General features: G+C 34.9%; 1 protein-coding gene and 1 pseudogene across 2 annotated transcripts; both read right to left on the reverse strand.

The window, feature by feature from the left end:
• Nucleotides 1-992: 992 nt before the first annotated feature.
• LOC132282972 (uncharacterized) lies at nt 993-17,978 on the reverse strand. 2 transcript variants are annotated; one of them, XM_059784824.1, is made up of 9 exons: nt 17,566-17,978; nt 13,330-13,411; nt 11,617-11,735; nt 9,769-9,851; nt 7,993-8,114; nt 6,308-6,472; nt 5,515-5,608; nt 1,633-1,814; nt 993-1,497 (listed from the first exon to the last, which is right to left on the reverse strand). In XM_059784824.1, exons 2-9 carry the CDS (start codon nt 13,358-13,360, stop codon nt 1,490-1,492), a joined length of 804 nt encoding a protein of 267 aa, XP_059640807.1. In that variant the 5' UTR covers nt 13,361-13,411; nt 17,566-17,978; the 3' UTR covers nt 993-1,489. The 2 variants fall into 2 exon arrangements, with proteins under 2 accessions (XP_059640807.1, XP_059640806.1); XM_059784823.1 differs by lacking the exon at nt 17,566-17,978 and having other exon boundaries at nt 13,330-13,784.
• On the reverse strand, nt 13,655-17,567 carry LOC132282971 (probable pre-mRNA-splicing factor ATP-dependent RNA helicase DEAH5; annotated as a pseudogene).
• Nucleotides 17,979-22,703: the final 4,725 nt, after the last annotated feature.

The raw sequence follows: 22,703 nt of genomic DNA on the forward strand, positions 1-22,703 counted from the left end.
CAAGTTGCAAATGTATTTCTGTTTGGCTTTCAGGATGAATTTTTGTAGAAACTTGCTACAATGATGTTTTCCCATGCTTTTGATTCTACCAAAGGTTTCCTGTTCTCAACTTGTGATTTTTATTTTTATTTCTAGAATCTAGTGATAAATCAGTTCACTCTTTCAGTGTTTGTTTTTAGCATGTCAATTCGTAGGTTTTTTATATACCAAATGCATACTTTGAAGTTGAATGTGAAGGCTTTGTATCTGGCCATGGAAGTAAAGTGGCATTTCTACCGGAATCTTGTTAGTGGCTCTGGCCCAAAGGATGTGGTAATTATTGTAGAGCTTCTTAGTACAGCAGTAATCATGACCTTTGCCATGTAATTTATGTGCATTGTTGTGCGAGAAGCAATTACAGTGATACGTGATTGGGTCGGAAATTTATGGCCCCGTGAGTTCTGTCCTAGGGTTTTTGAGAGGGTATCGAAGGTGAAACAATTAGAAATTGATGAGAACACAGTATTGGTCCGAATCGAGTAGCAATTGATGCTTAAACCCTAATTCTGTTTATCAGGAGCCAACAAATGAGAGGGTATCGAAGGTGAAACAATTAAGAGTCTAAATGATTTTGTTCTGGATCTTGATGTTCTTTAGTTTTTCTCGTGCCGATCTTCTCAGGGTTAAAATTTAGAATATAGAGTCCTGTTTTAGAATGTCTCCTTTACAGAAGTGACATCGGGAATATAGAGTCCTGTTTTAGAATGTCTCCTTTACAGAAGTGACATCGGTCATTGTCGTTTGCTTATATTCTTCAGTGTCTTGTCTTGTATTGTTATTAGAACAATTTACTTTCAAGGTGATAAAGCAACCCTATTAAGGTTTGGTTGAGTTCAGCATGGATTCGAAGTCATGGCTAAAACTTTCTGTACCTAAGCCACTTTTATAGGGCATATTAGAGAATCAATGACCTGCCATTCTGGAGGTTAACCCCTGGTTTTATTGATTGAAGATTCTATTGGGGGAAAAAAAATGTAAATACCAAGTTTATAACAATTCTGAAATTCAAGCTTAACCACAACAAATGTTGCAAGGAAACATGGGTTGGGTTGAATAAACACAACCAATTACTCCCACAAAATTCATGATATGTCATAGATGTGGCCCTGCTGACATGTTAATAAACATAATGAGAACAAAGTATTGGTCCAAATCAAGTAAAAATTAATGCTTAAACCCTAATTCTGTTTATCAGGAGCCAACAAAGGTTTATTGAACCAACTACTCCCACAAAATTCATGGTATTTCAGAGACGCGGCCTTGCCGACAAGTTAATACATCATAATGAGAACACAGTATTGGTCGAATCAGCTGCGTATCAAGTAGAAATTGATGCTTAAACCCTAATTCTGTTTATCAGGAGCCAACAAAGGGGATGAGGAAGAAGTTTCCTGCTTGATAAGCTCCAGATGCAGTTTGCTCATACATCTCTCACAAAATCAGGGGCCTACTAAGAACCTGCATATAATTGAGTTAGTATCATTAGAAAGGTAAAGAAGTTGAACTTCTAAAAAGATCTAAAATCTCTCGAAATCCTACTAAATATGTAAATCTGTTTATCAGTGGACACGAGAACTTGAGAAATATCCTTGCCTTGCCGTAGACAATCCTTGATGAACGGTAAAACAATAGAAGCTAAATCAGTTTGGTGTGAAGTATAACAATGATCTGCTCCTTCTACGATGTGCAATTTGTGGTTGGGTATGATTTTTGCGAACTCCAAGGCATCTTCAACCGGGATAATTTCATCAGCAGATCCATGGACCGTCAAGACCCTGTATGTACAGCATTCAACACAAACCATAAAATAAATAATTAAAAAAAAGGCCATGTGAACTATAACAACTAAACAATCAACTGAGACGGGGGAGTAAGTTTTCAAATCCATACTGTATATCTAGTTAGTTTTCAAATCCATACGTGTATATCCCATGTAGAAACATATATCAAAAGGTATAGTTCAAAATCCAGTTGTGTGAGTTATTAATTGCAATAGCCAACTTCACTGAGCTTATGAGGAAACACCAGGTTGCTGGACTGAGTTTGTCTAAGAGTTCATTCAGCGCCATGGCTTCCTTCCAGTGTGTTTTTCACAGTACATGAAAATAGGTCATGGTTTGGCCAGTGAAGATAGCTAATGCAATTTCAATCTCTATAACAGCAAAAATTTGTCTTCTTGGATGCAAAAAAATAAACACGGCATTGTTATTATGGCAGTAATAAAAAACCAACAATGAAAAAAAATGCACAAAGATTGTATACTGCGAGAAGAATTATACCAAAATGTCAAGATGAGAGAAGCTGAAACGGTTTAGCCATGCAACAGAGATCACTTTACCGAGATTGATGCATTACCAACAGAACACAAGTGACAAGAACAGGGCTGAATGTCGAAGGATGTGAGAAAAGACATTAAGACCTAGAAGTTGTGATTAGTGCTATTTGACGTGAGATCCATAAACAATGTTGCATGGGAGTTTGTCAATTTTAAATTATTTTCAGTAATATAAGGAGTTTTTATTAACCTTGCTGTAACATTCATTTTTAAAATTTTAGAGGTTTTAGGAATGAAATTTGAGCTTTTATACATGTAACCATGAGTTTGGATATATTTTTGGTTATTCACCACTTAGTTTTAGGATGTTCTGAGCTTAAGTTGTATAATGCGACAGGCAAATTATACATACATACAAATATATATATATATATATACTGGAAGAGATTCTCTCCGCCAAATGGATCATAAATTATGGCTTTGGGGATTAAATAGATTAGGATGGCAATATCAAACTCCATTTGATCTGTCTGCCAAGAAAACTGCTAGCAACAAACACAAATAATTAAGGGCTCGTTTGACAACCACAGTTGCTTTGTGCTTTTACTTTGACCCGAAACAAAATCAATGTTTTTGCTCTTAAGAGTGTGTTGAATACTGTTTTGAAACATGTTTGGTAACGTCTATTTGTTGTAAGATTTTAAAAAGCAAAAACATAAAAGCATGTTTGGTAACATCCATGATTCGGAAGCAAAAACATGAAAATATGTTTGGCAACATCCATGCTTCGGAAGTAAAAAAATGAAAACATGTTTGGTAATGTCAGTATTATGAAAATACTGAAAGCCATAAAAAACATGTTTGGTAACGTCAATATTGTGAAAATATATTTTTGGCAATGACGGTTTGTATTCATGTATTTTAATATTTTAAATTATTTATAATAATATTAAATTATATAAATAATATCAAAAATTTGTAAAAATGTTATTCAACAACCAACAAAAATTGTAAAACTGAAGTGTGTGTATATATAAATCCAATTTAAAGTTCAAACTTTAAATTTAGAAGAGTTTGTACTATCAAATTATATTCCTATTTCAAAGTTTAGAATATTTGCACCTCATCACCCAAGCTCATTTCATTGGCATATTAATATAGATTATTGGGATTAAGATCCATCTAACAAACATAATGGTTATAGAAGTATAATCACAAATATTACTGAGAACCAATTATATAGGTAGCATGGCACACAAGAACTCAAGTTCAGTACAAATAAAAATTATAAGAAGATATATTATAACTCTTACTGAGAACCAATCAAAAAATATTTTTAAATCAAAAAAAGTTACAAGTTAGAAGTCACTTTGCATATAGGTAGCATGATAAACAGGACAAATACACAACAAAATGGAAGACAGAAAAATGGAACAATCTGTATATTCAGAAAAATGAAAGACGGAAAAAAAATACACAGCAAGATCATTAGACAAAACTTATAAAAAATGAATCGAAGTGACCAATCTATATATTCAGAAAAATGGAAGACAGAAAAAAATACACAGCAAGATCATTAGACACAACATATAAAAAATAAAAATTGAATCAAAGTAACCAATCTGTATTTTCAGAAAAATGGAAGACAAAAAAAAAATACACAACAAGATCATTAGATACAACATATAAAAAATGAATCGAAAAAACCGATCTGTATATTCAGAAAAATGGAAGACAGAAAAAAATACACAACAAGATCATTAGACACAACATATAAAAAATGAATCGAAGTAACCAATCTGTATATTCAGAAAAATAGAAGACAGTAACCAATCTGTATATTCAGAAAAATGGAAGACGGAAAAATTTAATTGAAGTGACAATAATGTTAAAAACAGTTGAAATTTATTTTCAGAAGTCGAAGACACAAAATAGACCCAAAGTTATACACAACATAAAACAAAATTGAATCAAAGTACCAGAAATTTTTTTTCAGAAGAAGGGTTTCAAATCCAAGACAAAAATAAACCCAAAATTATACACAACATAATAAAATATGAAATGAGTAAAGAAAACTTAAATACCGAAGTAGGATTTTCAAATCGAAGCACAAATTCAAAAAAAACAAAAGACAGAAGATAATAAAATCTGAATCGAAGTGACAAAACTTGAATTTCCGAAGTACGGTTTTCAGATCCAAGCACAAATTCAACCAAAAATAAGACACAAGACAGTAAAATCTGAATCGAAGTGACAAAACTTGAATTTCCGAAGTACGGTTTTCAGATCCAAGCACGAAGTCAACCAAAAATAAGACACAAGATAGTAAAATTTGAATCGAAGTGACAAAACTTGAATTTCCGAAGTACGGTTTTCATATCCAAGCACAAAGTCAACCCAAAATGTTACACAATATGAAAAAAAACTCATCCAAGTAACAAAACTGAAACCCTCACCACTAGGGTTTAAGATCCAAGCAAAAAAACGAAAACGAAATAGGAAAAAATTACCATCAACACAAAGAAGAAGACGTACAAGAACAGAATGGAGCTATGTTTACCGATCGGAGCCTGCAAGAACGTCGTTTGTAGCGACGGGATGGTTGAAGCTAGGTGCACAGTGAAATCGCCTCCGAATCGCCCTAGGGTTGCTCTCGGTTGCTTCTCAAATTTGTGGCGATATTTTGGAAATATTGCTTCTCAAGTATTTGAGCCACTAATGGGCTACAGTGCAGAAGCATTTTACCGCTACAGTAGTGGAAACAACAAGAAGCATTTTGATGCTTCTAAAAATAGGCCCAATAATGGAAGTGTTTCAGCACTGTTTGGAAGCGTAACAGATTTCACCAAACATGCTTTGGGCCGGAATTTTGCTACAGTAACTGGCCCAAAGCAAAAAACAAGTGGCAGAAGCAGCCACCAAACAGGCCCTAAGGAAAAAGGTTTTTTTTTTTTTTCCCTAGTTGGTACTCACACCCCTTTGGAAAGTAGGGGCCTAATACCGCTAGGTCACTCGCCCGTTGGTTTTCTTTTTGTGCATGTTTTCCTACATATAATATTTTTTTTAAATCATGGGATTTTTTCGTACATATAATATTTTTTAAATATCATGGGATCATATGATAGTACGCAACCAACATAATTAAAAAATTTGAATAACCTTAATTATAATCTATAAGATGGAATTGACTTTGTTCTGACCTGCACTCCTCGTCAATCTTGAGGCAAGCTTCATGCATATTTGTGTTTAAGCGATCCATCAAACTTTCCTCAGTCACACGAAAATTAACTTCTCCTACAAAAGGAGCGTTTCTGTCATGAGTCATTTATATATTTATTATTATACACAATAAGTGCATAATGAACCATTCTGGGAAAATCAGAAGACAACCTGCAATTATGTGAGAACTTTCCTATCTTGTCAGGAGCATTTTATTGATTTTGTAATATTTTTTTTTATTGAGTTTTTACTGCCAGCCCCTGAGTTAATGATACAACCGTAAAATACCAACACAACTCATAATCATTTTTTACTTTTTATTCCTTTTGCTTTGTCCAGTGCAGGTATACTTTCCCTTTTGCCTTTGTACTAGGGGGGGTATACAGTTTTCATTCTGTCATTAATACAATTTCATTTTACGGAAAAATAAAATTAAAAAAAAAAAAGGTTGTTAGTCAAGACACACCACAACACTACTAACCATTTACAGGAAAGTCACATGCTCCTACAGCCTTCATCGAAAGAACTTATGAGTAAACATGTAAAAACGTGGTAATAAAGCATATCAAATCCATACAATGCTAAGGAGAGCAAAACAAACTGGACTTCTTTAATTTTGAATTTAGAGGCATACAAAATCTATTAAAATATTCTTGCATATATTGGACACGAACTAATAAACAGAGCCAGAAAAAAGTAAGGGGGAAACCTTGTGGGGGAAACTAAAAATCAAAAGGAAAAATATATATATCCACGAAAGAATCTATAAGTTACCTGATCTCTTTTTAACATCAATAAAACCATCCTTCTTGATTCTCTCAATGAAGTTTTTTCCCAAGCGATCTTCTAGGCCTCCCTTCAGATTATAACGGCCAGAAACATTGACCACCGTGCGGACATCATGATATTTAGATGCATATAGGAGCACAATACCGCCTCCTGCATGGAAAATATGATGTGGACAAGTAAATGGTTACTGAAATGGACTTCACAGATGACCATTGTGAAACAAAATGGAAAATTTACCGAGTTAAAATTAAAAACTACACCACACTATGTATTGAGTTTTTACTTCTTATCACACTGGTTTCATATGAAAAGAAAGCATCCCCCCATCCTTTGATGGTTACATAATCAAGATCCAGTTCATCTTAAATATGTAGTTGTCATCCTAGTCCTCAAAAATAAGACAATCATGTTTGGAGTATTTACAATTCAAAAAAATTGTGTTTCATTTTAGGAATTGTGAGCAGATTTGGTTGGATTGAGGCCTGAAATCCGACTCTTGTTTGGGGTGCGATAGTTGGAATCTATGTGAGTTCTACCACAAAACTAAGACATGGATTTTATTTAAATGAAGATAAAGGAAGAAGGTGTGCCCTATATACAACAGAGTGTTGACCCAGAATGTGTCAAATGGAGCGGAATGTTATTGAAGGCTGTATACAGCTTTATATTGTTGTTGTAGGACAATAATACTTCAAAAACTCAATAATGCTATCTACAATAGAAAGGGTGTGGGCTATATATCTAAAACAGTGGAAGACTGGCTGTAGGTTGTGTGTATAGCAAAACGATGGTCTTGCCTAGGTTTTAAAGGTGATACGATTCTGGATCTCTAGAGAAGATTTAGGACTGGAGAGCAATTTTTTTTTTATAAAATGCTTACAGAATAAAGGCAGGCTTGGATTAAGAAATAAGCTTTTGGGTTGGAAAAAATAAAACAACAATCGCGACTGAATCACAGGAATCTGCTTGGCGAACTGCAAAGAGCTAGAGGAAATGATAGGAATTACTCATTTACTCCTAGAATCCCATAAGCATCATACACCTAGGGTTTATATCAGACAACTCCCAAAGAGCACACTTTCTCAAAATTTTGTTCTAAATGGTTAGAGATAAGTAGGCTCCCAAGTATTGAATTTTAACAAGACTAGTACTCCAAATTTTAAAAGTACAGAGAACTTGAAAATTTCAACTAGTACAGTTGATCTTATGACCACTTGAGGCCACATAATATATATATATATATATATATATATATATATATATATATATATATATTTACAAGAACACACAAAAGACCCAAAATTAGACACATGGCCCACCGCCCACCACTATATTACACGTCTTGGAAAGTTTTATATTACAAAAACACCAATGTCTAAAGTTAAATAAACAAAACCAACAACATACTACCTAAATTGGGAAAGAAAAAAAAAAAGGACTTCTAATAAATTAGAATTCATCAGTTTAAGTGGGACTGCCAAGTAACTTAACCAGTTATTTACTTCTATCTTCTTTGCATTTGCTTATTCTTGATCCTCTAACAGACTGAATAAATTGTTCTAACTTGGAAATCACATGTTTTAAATTTTTAAGCACAAACCACATTTTTCTCCAGCTATTTCAGTGGGAAAATTTTGCAAATTGGGTATCTAATATAAAAACAGGCACACCTTTACTATGTCCAAGAATTGCACTTATTAGCCGCTTTGCCCTACTGAAGTGCTGAATTACAGCATGCAAGTCTTCAGCCTCTCTCCAGTAGTTACCAAACTGGAATGAACCTTCACTTTCCCTAAACAGCAATATTAATCAATATAAATTTATGTCAAATGTGAATTTGTGCACAACAACATGACTCCACTAATGCAGATGGAAAACTTAAATAAGTATATATAAGCATCATAAAGTCGCCTTAAAAACTCCAACATGATGAAATGGTTCAAATAGTGTCGCATCAGAAAAGGTGAAATGGATTTTCTTTTACTAATGCACCCAATCTAACCGTGTTATAACGTGTTTGGTGGATGCAATTTTAGGTTGCTTGACATCTTAGTTAATTATTTACACGACAATGTCACTCTATAAGGTTTTGGCTTATTTACAAAAAACACACATCTATCTAAGATGGATATTCTTGAAATATAGCTAGACTAGATTTTTTTTGTTATTTTCTATAAGAAAAATAATTTTATAAAAATTAACTGAAGACTAAGGTGTGCCACTAGAGAAGACCCTTCCCAAGAAGACTGCAGAATAGGAAGATGATAGGAACAACAGCCCAAACTAATGTAATCACAAAATAGCAACAAGAGGATTCCAGGGTTAATACTCTCCTATTAAAAATTCATAGTTGCGCAGCAGAAAATTAAGTCAGCTCTCAAATACTCCATTAAAAATGAAGTGGCTGCATCTCCAAGAAACCGGAAGAGATAAATGCAATACATGTGACATAACTCCATGTAATAGTAAGGTCCTCTCTAATTTTCTTTTTATTTTCCTTTTTTTTTTTTTTTTTTTTCATTTGTGTGCGCGTGAGTACCTTTGTTACTTCTCTTCCATGCATTGAAAAGAACAATACATTTCGATTCTTTTTTCATTTCCTCTTTTTAAGATTACATTACATCTCGGCTCTACTGATTCACAACCCTGCTGTGAAAAGAACAAGTCATTTCAATTTTGTTTACCTTTGTTACTTCTCTTCCATGCATTAAAAAGAACAAGACATTTCAATTCTTTTTAAGGTTGCATTACATCTCGACTCTCTATTGACTCACAGCTCTGATAAGCATCACACAGATTTGATCACCCTTTGCCGCATACAATTCATGCATCCACTGGAACACTGCATATTGCTAGCTCACTACATCCATGTGACAAAAGTTTTCAGTGGATGCATGAAGTTATCGGGGTGTGTCTTGCTAACATAATGGACACAAGTAGCAATTATTCAATCACTTCTAAATGAAAGTAGATAATTATACAAATGTGCATGCATTTTTTGACCTCACTGCCAACAATCAATAAAGCTTCAAAAAAAATATTGACAAAAATTACATCATGTTCATTGAAGTAAAGCAATATCTTTTTATCTAAAGAAGATAGAACAAATTTATCTTGGAGTGAATCCATTTTTTAGGAAAATAAAATTAAAGTTCAACGTAATTATTGAATAGCAAGGAATAAAATGTACATAGGTGATTTGGATCCACCCATTACTAAAACGATACCGTGCTTTTTCACGAGGCAGGTGGTCCTTTCTTTTTTACTTGATTGATCAGCATAATTAATTCTAATTAAAAATATATTAAAAAGATGAGACGAAGTGAATCTAAAAGTCAGCCAAAAAGAAGGCCAAGGTCCAAGCTAAGAGTAGGATGAACCACCACCAAGTGAGTGGTAATTATGAAGGTCAAGGTTTCTACACCCCTACAATTCTAGAAGCTTACCCATTTCCAGCAAAGTCAAAACGGAAGGCACTGATTCCTTCATTTTCTAAAGCAATAGCAAGGTTCACCATAGTGTTGTCCTCCTGGAATAGAAACACGAGTGGTGAGATCATTTCTATAATCGAACAAAACATAAGTCCTCAAACTTTATGTGAACTATTGATGGATGTACAACTTAAAATTCTCAAAAAAAGTATTACTCAAATTTGGTTACACAAAAAACTCAATGAGCTCAGCATTATTGTCCTACACCTTGTTTAAAGTCATTATTATTCCTGAACATACTTGGTTGAATTTAAAGTAATTCCAGTGATTCTGTACACAATTACTAACCAGGGTTTGCCACCCCCAGTTCCATGCACCAAGGTTGCATATTTGGAAAATCTTTTGAAAAAAAAAAAAAAGCACACTGAATATGTAGTAATGTTCAGTATGTTTCTTTTATTAGTAAAGTTATAGTAATTTGTGGTAGTTCATGGCAGGAGCATCCAGTTGGATTGGAGAATCCAGTGGTTTGACCCATGAACCAATACCTATTTACAAATAGTAAATGGTTTGGTTCGATAATATCACTAAAATAGTAGAGAGCAAGAGCAATAACTTCAACAAAACTTCCATCAGTCCAAAACAAGAAATTTTAACACAATCCAAGAGCAGACAAGCACCTAGCAACTAGATGCATTCCAATGTTCAACAATTAGATGCCTATTGGCCCTAACAAGATGCTCAAATAGCCACTGATCCACCTGCTTAAGCTACCAAGCATTAACCAAGGTAACCTTTAAATTTTGCTTCAATTTTCATGAATCAAAACTATGCCATCCACAAACAACATAAAGCATGGGATTTCTTCCTTAATACGCCAAAAAAATACATCGAAAACCAATTTAAAAGATTAGGGGCCAATATAGACCCATGTCACTCATTATATGAAAAAATTTGGAGAAAAAAATTAAAAAAAGGAGAAAGGAAAAAATTACAGATATTTTAGCAGACACCATAGCTCTTCCTAAATATGGGAAGAGAAGTTCATTGATGACCAATAAAAAAAATAAGAATCCATGTTGATAAGTCATGTAAAAGAAATTATAAATTTAGTCTCAAAAATAATAATAATAAGGTCCATTCATCCAAGCACAATAAACAGAACTAAGGGCTTAAACCTTTAGTATAAGTCTAATGAAAAAAATTGCCTCACAAGTGATTGTTCTCATCTTAGATTTGATCCATAGCAAATGCTGGGAATGATGTTAATGCACAATCACAATTGGTTGTCATTTTCTGCACAAGTTATATCCAAAATCCAATAAGGATGCTAAGTTAATAAAGCTAAATAGTTTACCCCTTTCATTTTCACACTACCCTTTTTCCGTTACAAAAATGATTGCTACACTTCAAGCACGCAGCAGAGTTAGTATGACCCCTTCAGGGTGACACTGGAAAACAGCTAATAAAAATTTTTACACCCTGAAAAATTCTACAAGATCCACAGCAAGGATTACACACATACACCGAATGTGAGCAGTGTATCCACATAATAACACAAGTTGAAAATTTTAAAAATACCTACTGATCTAGTATGCAATCTACAACACCTGACTGAAATTTTGCTCTCTAAAATAGGATTTCACCCTTGCTAAATTAGCAAGGTAGAAATAATTTTTGCATTTGACAGTGTAACTAGGATTGATATGCTAGTTGGAAAAGTTAACAGTTAATAATGGAGTACATGGATCATAATCAATTGAAACATAAGGATAAAGCTTTAAGTTAATAAGTTCCACCACCCATGCACCATACACACTTTGTAGAAGAAAAATAGAGCTTCAAGTATCACAGATTACCAACCTTTGAGGATCGAAAACCATGGCACAAGATTACGATCTCTGTAGATCCAGTTTCATGCAATGCACCAACAAGTTTCTCACTGTTGTTGTTTGAAATTACGATTTTCTGTTGCTGCATTACTGAAACGTTGCAACTTATTAGCACTAGAAAATATCTTAACCAGTTTTAAGAGGTAAGCCTAAGTCATCTCTAATGTGTCAGAATTCAAAATTAGTAATAACTGTGTGCAACTGACTCGATGTACTGCATACCAGTTCTCATAACTAAAATTTCTTCATCCAAGTTCCTCTTAAAAATATCATATTCGGAGTTTCAACAGTATAAACTAAAATATCTTACATTTCATATTTTATGTTGATACTATTAGTAGTTATTTCTGTTAGGTTATTTCAAGGGAATTTTTCTAATAGAAAAGGAGTTTGATGCTCTCTAGTCATTAGATATTTGATGTGTTGATATCACGGACATAAAGTTTAAAATGTACATAAAGATAACCCGCCACACAAATCAATCAAAGTTTAATTGGAATCGGGCAGAGAAGCACATCAAAATCACATAACAGAAACTTGTGGAAGACCCTGGAAGAAGAAAAAGAAGACAAACCTTATAATTCATACATCTGAAAGTTTTTTACGAGATTTACTTTTTAGGTGAGGCAATACTGAATTATCAAAGGATTGTTCCACAAAAAACATTTTTCTAACACCTTTAAATAACAAGTCATATGGAAGAAGCCTGTACATAAAGATAACCCACCACACAAATCAATCAAAGTTTAATTGGAATCGGGCAGAGAAGCACATCAAAATCACATAACAGACACTTGTGGAAGACCCTGGAAGAAGAAAAAGAAGACAACCCTTATAATTCATACATCTGAAAGTTTTTTACAAGATTTACTTTTTAGGTGAGGCAATACTGAATTATCAAAGGATTGTTCCACAAAAAACATTTTTCTAACACCTTTAAATAACAAGTCATATGGAAGAAGCCTGTTTAAAATAAAAACAACTATGTAAACTGACTCGAAGATGCAAAATTGATTTTGTTTGAGGGGGGTCCCTAAGCTTTCTGGCTGCCTAGTAGGTTACAAGGGGATTTCCAAAAGAGGGGTAATTTTGTCTGCCGATGCATTGGTTCAGATACATTCTTCCTTCTTTAACTTTTCAACCCACCCTTACTAAAAAAGCAAAAAGTAAAAAATCTATAAATCGAATTTAAGACAGATAAAATGTTCTTCGCCATCTAGCAACAAGTTCAACACCATGATCCTGTCCACCCAATGCCATTTATTTTCAACAGATCAAACAAAGGTAACTACTACCCAGTGTCATCCCGACAATGCAGCATGCTGGGAGAGTAAAATGGATCCAACACAACCTTAGGCATCATGTATAATTCATGTTTAACACTCCAGGCTTTTACAGTTTTACCACTATAATTATTTATCATATTACAAGCATTGAAGTGTAATTAGCATACCCGGGTTATGTTCAACTCATAAAATCTATTGTTAAAGCATTTAGAACATTAAAAGTCATGTATTTGCGATTATCCACTTCTGGATGTTATCTGGTTTCTTGTATGAACTACAGCAGTTATAAACATAACAATCACACATTAATCATCCATATACAGAAATTAAAACAAATTAAATTGTTAAAGAAAAGGAAATCAACACACAAACAGAGATATATAAAGGAAATTTCTTACTTGGGTTTTGTGTAGAACTTTGCTGGGCCATCTTCAGGGTAGTTGTGATGATCTGAGTGCGTGAAGGAATGAAGGAGCAGACCTGGTGAAGAGAAAAATCTGCTGAAGTGGGTCTTTTGGTAATAAATGACTTTGAGAACAGTGAATGATGATTATACAAAATAATTCCCATTATTTTATTTAAAATGTTATTGGCTAAGCATTAAATGAAAGAGCAAATGGACTTGAAGCGAGGAGAGAAGAAGGGTCAGATGATTCAGACCCTGTGTTCTTTAGCTCTAGCGTCTGGTTTTTACACTACAGTGAAGTGAACTCAAAGATCAAATGCCATTTAATCTATTTTATTTTATTTTTTATTTTTTCACAATACCAGTTAATCGTCTCGCTAAAAAAAATAGGGTAAACTACATTTGAAGAAACATCAAACTTAAAGAACATTAGCTTTGTAGTATCCAATTAGATTTTAACACCGCAGAAGAAGCACAAATCAAGCACGTCTTTTACTCAAACGCCAAGAGTTTGGTTCACGATATCTGTCATAAAGTGGTTCAATACGTTCTTGACGCTTGCTCTTGCTCATTTTTGTAGGATCTGCCGCTTTGAAAAATCTTGGTGCCAGTTCCACAAGCCACTTAGGGTCAATAACTGTGACCTCACGCATGTACGCCTTTGTAGTCATTACCAACTCATGGTAGATCACCCAATCTGGTTGTCTCTGAAAAAAAGCACTGCTTGGGTGAATATAAACTGGTTGGTTCTCAATTAGGGTTCGGTAACCCTCCTGTGTATCCTTTCTTGCCGCATGGAAAAAGAATCCTGCTGTTATAGCCTTCCTTATTTTTGCGAAATTCTTCCCAGCCCTAGCAAGATCCAATTTGTACCTGCACCATTACAAAATGAGTTGCTCTTAGTAACTTAAGAATAAAATATACAAGGCATTTAAATTTTAAGCAGCAATCATTGTCAGGTAATCTAACAAATCTAGAAATATTTTATCTTTTTCCAGGTAATCTAACAAATTATCCAAAGACCGGATATGTCCTACACAATTTCACATCTATAAGAACTGAAAAGGATAGTCACATACCACATCTGTGAAAAAATTTAAGGTGACTAATGTAGCTACATTTGAAGAAACATCAAACTTAAAGAACATTAGCAGGCAATTTGGCATCTAACAAAGGTTTGTCTAATTAAAAAGACAGACATTCATAAGGAAAGCAATACAAGACTAGACTGCTAGAAAAGCAGGTCCTCAAGGAAATTCACTACTATATATGCCAAGGAAAAGATGGTCATAAAAGTAAACCTTGTGAAATTGATGGTGAGGCAGTGAGCAAGGTTAGCAATAGGCCTTGAAAACACAGCTTGGTCAAACCAATTCGTACTCAAAATGAAATGACATAGTAAATGATCATGGACATAACTCGGGAAGTATATTTAGAGTGAAATAGACATTTGGTTGGTATTTATTTTTATTTTTTAGGTTCATTTTGATTTTCAAAAGCAAATTGGAAAAGACATACAGCCACGTGAAAGGGTTGACACAAAAAAAAAAAAGTTATACAGCCATAACACAGATCTAATGCATCTATGATATTATACAACAAATGTAAAACCAACAGAAGTGGCTAAAAGACAACAACAAAGAAACAATAAAGAAACCAAAAATAATAATAACCCAGAAGAACATACTTGTCCATGATGATAAGAAGCTGTTTTCGGACATCCTGTGCCCTCCTCAAAGAACGAGACTGAACGAAGTTTTCAAAACACCAAGGCCCAGAAAAGTTATTTGCTTTCCAAGCCTCATAAACAGCAAGCAAAGTCAAATGGTCTCCTTTGGGCTGAAAAAACTTCGCCCTCTTTTGATCTGCTTGAGCTTGTTTTTCCCTTGGCCTGTAGAAGATATTTGCAATTCGAATCATTGCAATTATAGTCAAGATCTCATCACTGCATCCAAGGTCTACACTAGCAAGAAGCATCTTTGATAATGGTGGATTCAGCGGAAATTCTGCCATTTTCCTACCTAATTTAGTCAAAAGTCCCTCCTCATCTAGAGCTCCCAGACTGTATAGCTGTTCCATGGCAGATACAAGAGCTTGAGGAGAAGGGGGATCCATAAAATCAAAAGACAGAAGATCATTTATTCCCATAGCCTTCATATTAAGTGTCATAAGTCCTAAATTTATCCTTTCGATTTCAGGAATTGGGGTAGGGGACATCTCATTGTGAAAGGCACTCTCTGTGTAAAGACGATAACATTTTCCTGGCCCTGTACACCCGGCACGCCCAGCTCGTTGCTTGGCAGATGCTTGTGAAATGGGAGTTATGACCAGTGAATCAAGCCCTTGTTTGGGATTATACACATTTTGCTTTGCAAACCCAGGATCAATGACATAAAAAATCCCATCGATGGTCAAAGAAGCTTCGGTAATATTGGTTGCAACAACCACTTTCCTCTTTCCAGGAGGGGCAGGATCAAAAATTCTGGATTGCATTTCACTAGGAAGAGCACTGTAGACTGGTAAAATAATTAGTTCAGGAACATTTTTACCTATCCCTTTCATCCTCTTATAAAGAGACCGGCAGGCGTGGTCAATCTCTTCCTGACCAGTCAAGAAAAGAAGGATATCACCCTCAGGTTCTGTCAGGTGGATCTGTAAAACAGTGATCAGAACAGCATCTAGGTAGTCACTTTCGGGCTGTTTGGCGTAGAGTATTTCTACAGGAAAAGTTCTTCCAGGAATAGTGAAGATATTGCAGTTGAAGAAATATCCCGAGAATTTATCTGCATCCAAAGTGGCAGATGTGACAATCAAACGAAGGTCAGGTCTCCGTTCCAAGAGCGGCTTTAGTAATCCGAAAAGAACATCTGTGGATGGTCCTCTCATGAGCTTCATCGAGCAGTATCACAGAGTATTGAGATAAATTCTCATCAATCAAAATCTCCCTAAAAAGCATACCATCAGTCATATACTTGATAACAGTCTCCGGACTAGTACAATCCTCAAAACGAATGGCATACCCAACTTCGTCCCATAAACGACAGCCGAACTCCTCAGCAACCCTCTTGGTCACAGACATTGCAGCCACCCTACGGGCCTGAGTGCATCCAATTTTGCCCCTAGTAGTGTACCCTGCTTCAGCTAGATACTGTATCACCTGAGTTGTCTTCCCAGATCCTGTCTCACCAATTACTACCAGAACCTTATTATCGTGCACAGCCTGAATCAAATCTTTCTTTAGTTTATAAATTGGTAAGCTTTGCCTCTGTTCATGGATGGAAAGCTTTGATCTCTGCCCGTATGTTAGGGCATTTCCAAAAGCATTCTTTTTTCCATTCAGGCATGTCATAGGCAGATAAGCCTACACCCTTGAGCTCCTGTGCAAGATGCCTCTCACCTGCCTCAGGCATTGGGTCTTCCCATGATCAATTGAGATCTTTAGGAATAGAATCAAGCATTGTTCTCTGCTGCTGTTCGCGTACTTCTCTCCGTTCCTTTACGAGAGCAGACTGCAGGGCTGCTGCACGGCTCAAGGACCCTTCTGGATTCTTGAAGATCTTAACAGGTGACATGTCTATAGAGTGACTTTGCCCATGCAAGAAGGCCGGCTCGTCTTCATTTAACTCAATCTCAAGCTCCTCCTCAGCCCCTGCAAGAAGGCTGGCTCGTTTTTTACTCTCTTCTTCATCTTCTCTTCGCCTTCGATCCTTTGTTTCCAACTCAATCTCTCTTTCCAGCTCCTTCACTCTCTCTCTACCATCCGAAATGGGAAAGTCGGATTTCTTACCCTCAGAACCATCCTTCTTCGACTCCTTACCAGACTTTGACTTCGGGTTGGGAGGCAAAATTGCGTGAATTATCGTTAACAGCGTTCGAACTAAGTAATCAGGCAATTCAACATCATGTTTTTTCATTTTCGCGTCAAATTCATCGACAGTCTCGGTTCGACCCATGTCGGTGATGAATTCGGCCACTACCTTGTCCCCAAACCCTAGCCCTAGGTGAGATTCTAATTCGGTGCAAACCTTTGACACCAGTGAGAGGTACTCTAGTCTCTTCAAACCATCGTCTTGGGTCACGGAAGCCATGGTGTTGCGCACACAACGTGTTAGAATTTATACATGCACACAACGTGTATGTATTTATACTTGTATATATTATGTGATATATGTAGAAGTAAAATTTGAATGAATAACTTGCTATTTGAGCTTTAGGGCTTGAATCGTACCTGAAAACACGAGCACAGATCAAGCCACCGAGAAGGAGATTGAACCCTAAACCAAGGCTTTCTAGATCAAATTGAGACGTTGGATTCTTTTGCTTTAAAGAAATTATCAAAATGAGATGCGAATATAGAATCCGTACACCGACTTTCCAGTAAACTCTTTTTTAAAAGCTTTTGCGGCGGGTGCGGTGGAGTTGGAGACGACGAAGGCGAGGCCAATGCCGGATGAAATTGGTCCGACAAGATGGAGAAGAGGAAGAAGGTGGAGAAGGAAGATATGATGGTGAAATTGGTCCGACAACAAAGAAAGTGAAGAAAGAGGGAAGGATTTTGCAGAGTGAGAGAGAAGGGATGTGCGCAGAGGAAGGTAGAAAAACTTGTGCGCAGAACACGTGAGTCGGCTTTTTTCGGGTAAAACTAGTCGGGTACAAGTTAAAAATAAAAATAAAAATAAAAACACGTGCGCTGGAAACATTTCAAGTGATGCCGAGAAACTTGTTAAAAACACAGGGCGTCGGATTGATGAAAAATTTTAGTAGGAGTACTGCCATTCAGCGGGACAAATAAAAACTCAGAGCATCTCCACCTGTAAAAAATAAAAAATAAAATAATAAAAAATCAAAATCATGTAAGCATATTTTTTCTCTCCTTTCTTTTTTTCATTCACGGATCTCTTTTTTCTTTCTTATTTCAATAGACCAGAATCTGTAACTGGCGGTAAGATAAAAACGTGCCCGATCATCTTTTATTACTTATATATTTTTAATAAATATAATTTGATTCATCACTTTTATTTGATCTTTATCTTCTGCAATCCGGCGCTTGGGACGCGCCTCCACGCGCATCCACGCGCGTGGATGATAGATGCCCCATGCTGGCGCGTGTGGGGACCTTCGGGTGCGTTCCAAGGACTGTTTTGCTTCTCCAAGCTCGTACCAGTTCCTTACAGGTGTTTATAAGTCAGTGGTGGACCCTCGCGCAATACTTAGAGCAATTAAATATTAAAAGCTGATTCCATTGGTCGTTTTTATTTGCTTTATCAATCATTTATTGATGCATGTAATGCATGTAATATATAATTATTGATTAATTATTATTTATGCATTGGATCCATGATATTTAATTAAATGACTTGATTTATATTAATTAAATTATGAAAATTAAGTGAATCTGATTACTAATTAATTTGAGGGCACTTATTGGGAAACGAAAAATTATTTTTGTAAATTATTTTTAAAGTGTGCTTCAAATTAAATATTAGTGAATCATTTAAAGTCCAAATATTTTCTAAATTTAATTGGATTAAAATCAAGACGTTTAGCATGCATCATATCATGTATTTAAAAAAAATAAAAACCCTAATTATGAATGATTAAAAATTGAGTGGGAGCGGGGATTTGTATACATTGTCCCATGGCCTTCGTTATTAACACCATTGTAATTAAATCTTCAAAAATAAGGCCCCACGCATGATTTGAAGAGTCTTAATATTACAATAATGGTTGTCTCATGAAAATAAAAACATCAAATGTTCATTATAATTAGATATTTAAAAATAAGGCCATACGCATGATTTAAAGAGTCTAGATTATAATGACAAGATATTTAATGTTTTATTTTTCATCAGAGTATTAATAACGTTATACACTCAGTCTAAAATCAATAGTGTTAGCTCCCCAACGGAGTGGTCTACACTAGGTGATTTTAGAAAGGCTAAATATAATCGGAAATCATTTCATATAGATAGATAAGGCATTGTCTTAAGAGATATGGAGATGATGGGATTTGCCCGCCAATAGTAATAATGAACTTCACCAACCCAATAAGTTATTGGCGTATTGGTTATCCGATTTTTCATGCAGTGGTTAAGGGACCCACATACTATTTTAATGGAAGTACTCGCCTAATAGTAAATGAATCTCAACAATAGTAATAATGAACTCCTCCAACAGGATAAGTTATTGACATATTGATTGGTTGATTTATTATGCTACAGAGTTGAGGGACCCGCATTAATTAGAAGGGATTGTTCACCAATAATGATAATGATCTCTTGTTCGATTGAAATTTATTATATTATGTGGTTAACAAACTCATTTTAATTTTAAATATGCATGACAGTATTAATAATTCACTTTGCATATTGTATGAATGCATTTATATTCAAATTAATTATGTCTAATACATGTTATCTGCTTGCTTACATATTCAATGTATGTGGACCTCTTTTATAATGATTGGAAAAGGAACTTAGATATTTTATTCACAACGTAAGGGTACAAAATGTATATAATACTCCTATACCTAATTCATTTACTTTAAGATACTTAATGAGATATTTTAGTGAGATTAGATAGGGCGTATGCCTACGTACTATGTCAGACTTGAACACCATCAAGATAGCCTAAAGAACTCCAGTATGAGATCGAATTTTGGAAAATGATTGTTTATTATTTAAAAATTAGCTGGAGATCAATAGGGCTGACTTGGGTGGTAAGTTTCAAGTTGACATGATTATTGCCTTGTTACCAAACTCGTTCGACTCTTTTAGAGTGAACTAAATAAGGAATTAGTTTGAGTTCACACTCGCTGATATTCTTATAGAATTGGTAACAAATGAAGGGATAATCAAAAGTATAGGCATTCTTATCAATCTAACATAGTCCATACCATCTTCTTCTAGGCCCAAGTGGAAGGGCAAAGCAAAGAAGAAGGATGATAATAGGACTAGGCTAGCACAAAACATAGTTATCCAAAAGGTTAAAGGGAATAAGGCAGTGTATGTTGAGGGAGAAGGAAACTGTTTCTTTTGCCGCTAACTAAAATACTAAATGACGAACTGTCTAAGCAATGACGTGGCATAGGAAAATACATATTTAATCATTGAGTCATTTTATGTGGTTGCATCTATTAATTCCTGATGGATAGATTCTGGAGCCACTAAATATATTTGCAATTCATTGTAAGGATTTCAGGAATCTAAAAACCTTGATGATATGGATATATATTTATCTTTTGACCTGATGCTAAGGTTGTAGTTAAGTCAGTGGGAGTATTACATCTGAAATTAGAGAGTATGAGGATATTAATATTAGAGAACTATCTTTATGCACAGAAGTTAGACGCAATCTAATTTTTGTTTCACTTGTGGTTTATAAAAACTGTGTTGTTATTTTGTAAAACTAGTTTTATAAAATTGAATAGATATGCGATTGCTTCTGGTGCATTGAAAGATGGTTAATATACTATAATCACAAACTCATAATATTTGCAGGATGTAGAAACTAATGTTGCATCTTCTTGATTGAATGTTAAAAGAAAATTTGTTATTCCTGACTCATTGTATTTTTAATGTCTATTTTTGAGTTGTTATCAATCAAAATGAGATTCAAAGATTGGTCAAAGAAGGTTTATTACCTAGTGAGGCAGAGGAGCCTAAACCAAACTTGTGAATCCTGTTTTGAATGATAGATAACTCTAAAGGCTTAATCAACCAAATGAAATAGACATAAAGGACAATTGGAGTCAGTACACACAGACACGTGTGGTGTTATGAACATCCAAGCAAGATTACTCACGTTTTGGATAAATTTATCTGATGCGACACGAGTCTTAAACTTTTGGTACATTCTAAAAGTGTCAAGATTGATGTGGAGCACAGATTAGGTAAGCTTATCAAAACAATCCGATCTGATCGTGGAGATGAGTATTTCTTGGGATAGTGCAAAGACTATATGGTCAATGAGGGTGTGGTATACCAGGTTTTCCGCAATTGACGCTAAATGGATTTAGGTGTCAAATAGGAATAACAGAATTTCGCTTAACATGGTTAAATCTATGATTAGTTATGCTATATTATCTCTTTCATTTAAGAGTTTAGCGTTAATGACATCGATGCGCATTATGAACTGCATTCCATCTTAGTCCGTCTCAAGGATACCGTTGAGCTGTGTTTTTTACTAAATCTTAGTTTGAATCACATGCACATATGGGGTAGTCTTGCACATGTGCGCTTGATATGGACAAGTAATTTGGAAACAGATCATACGCATGATAGTTTGATAGCTACTCTAAAAAGCACTATAATGGATTATTTTATGATCTCAAAGATAAAAGTTGATTATTTTCATTTACTGTTTATCTATATGAGAATCATATTATGAATCGCATACCTAGTAGCATAATGTTAGAGAATTTGATATGAGTACCAGATGTACCACATACGAACACACTTATTATAATAGAGATTGAGAATAATATATGAATTCCCTATTGATGCGTTAAGCATCATCTAATACACAGATTCCTGCATCGACACATTGATGTAGTGGGAGGATTATCATCCAATCCGAACTAATCATGTTTTTAGGTGAGACCGTTATGAACATCCCTGTTAAACATGAGTTGGACCTAGTAAGCTACACGGAAGCGTGAACCGATATGGATACGGATCGTTTTGGCGAGTTACTATGAAATCAGAGTTAGAATCTATATATTCTAATAAATTCTGGGATCTTGTAGAACTTTCTAGTAGGGTGATTCCTATGCAAGGCAAGTTAATCTACAAAAAGATACCAGAAGATTTCTTAGTGAATAAATCATGAGTATACAAGGGAATGTCATTATTTTTCTGATTCTATATATATTGATGACATCCTACTCATTTAGCATGATGTGGAAGTTTTGTCATCGATAAAGAGGTAGTTGTTCAATTACTTTTAAATGAAGGATTTTCAAGATGTAAGCTATATTCCTAGGATCAAGCTTGAGCAAGATCAAGTTAAAAGGAAAATAGGCTTATCTTAATAATCCTACATTGATAAAGTTTTGACCAGGTTTGGTATGCATAACTCAAAGAATGAGTTATTGCTTTTATTGATATGGATGGCTCTATTTAGTAAGTAGTTTTTCAAAACTATCAAAGGAGATTGAGCAAATAAGACTGGAACAATATGCTTCGGCATATGAAAGTCTCATATATGCCATGGTCTATACCAAACAGGACATCCGCTATATAGTAGGGATAGTCAGTAGAGATCAGTCCAATACTGGACTTGACAACTGGTCTATTGTGAAAAATATCATTAAGTACCTAAGGAGGACCAAGGATATCATACTCATTTATAGATGTGATGATATGG

Source organism: Cornus florida, unplaced genomic scaffold, assembly GCF_030987335.1.
Source record: "Cornus florida cultivar Cherokee Brave unplaced genomic scaffold, ASM3098733v1 CherokeeBrave_3.0.0_Hap2_Chr11, whole genome shotgun sequence".
Taxonomy (NCBI): Eukaryota; Viridiplantae; Streptophyta; class Magnoliopsida; order Cornales; family Cornaceae; genus Cornus; species Cornus florida.

Bases quoted from the DNA above. Each gene is read 5' to 3' on its own strand.
- LOC132282972 (XM_059784823.1), bottom strand. From the start codon at position 13,501: ATGGGAATTATTTTGTATAATCATCATTCACTGTTCTCAAAGTCATTT. The intron at 6,473-7,992 runs GTGTGCCTGTTT...TTTTCCATGCAG, and splicing joins AATTCTTGGACATAGTAAAG to GAGGCGGTATTGTGCTCCTA. The intron at 1,815-5,514 runs GTCAGAACAAAG...CTGTACATACAG, and splicing joins AAGATTGACGAGGAGTGCAG to GGTCTTGACGGTCCATGGAT.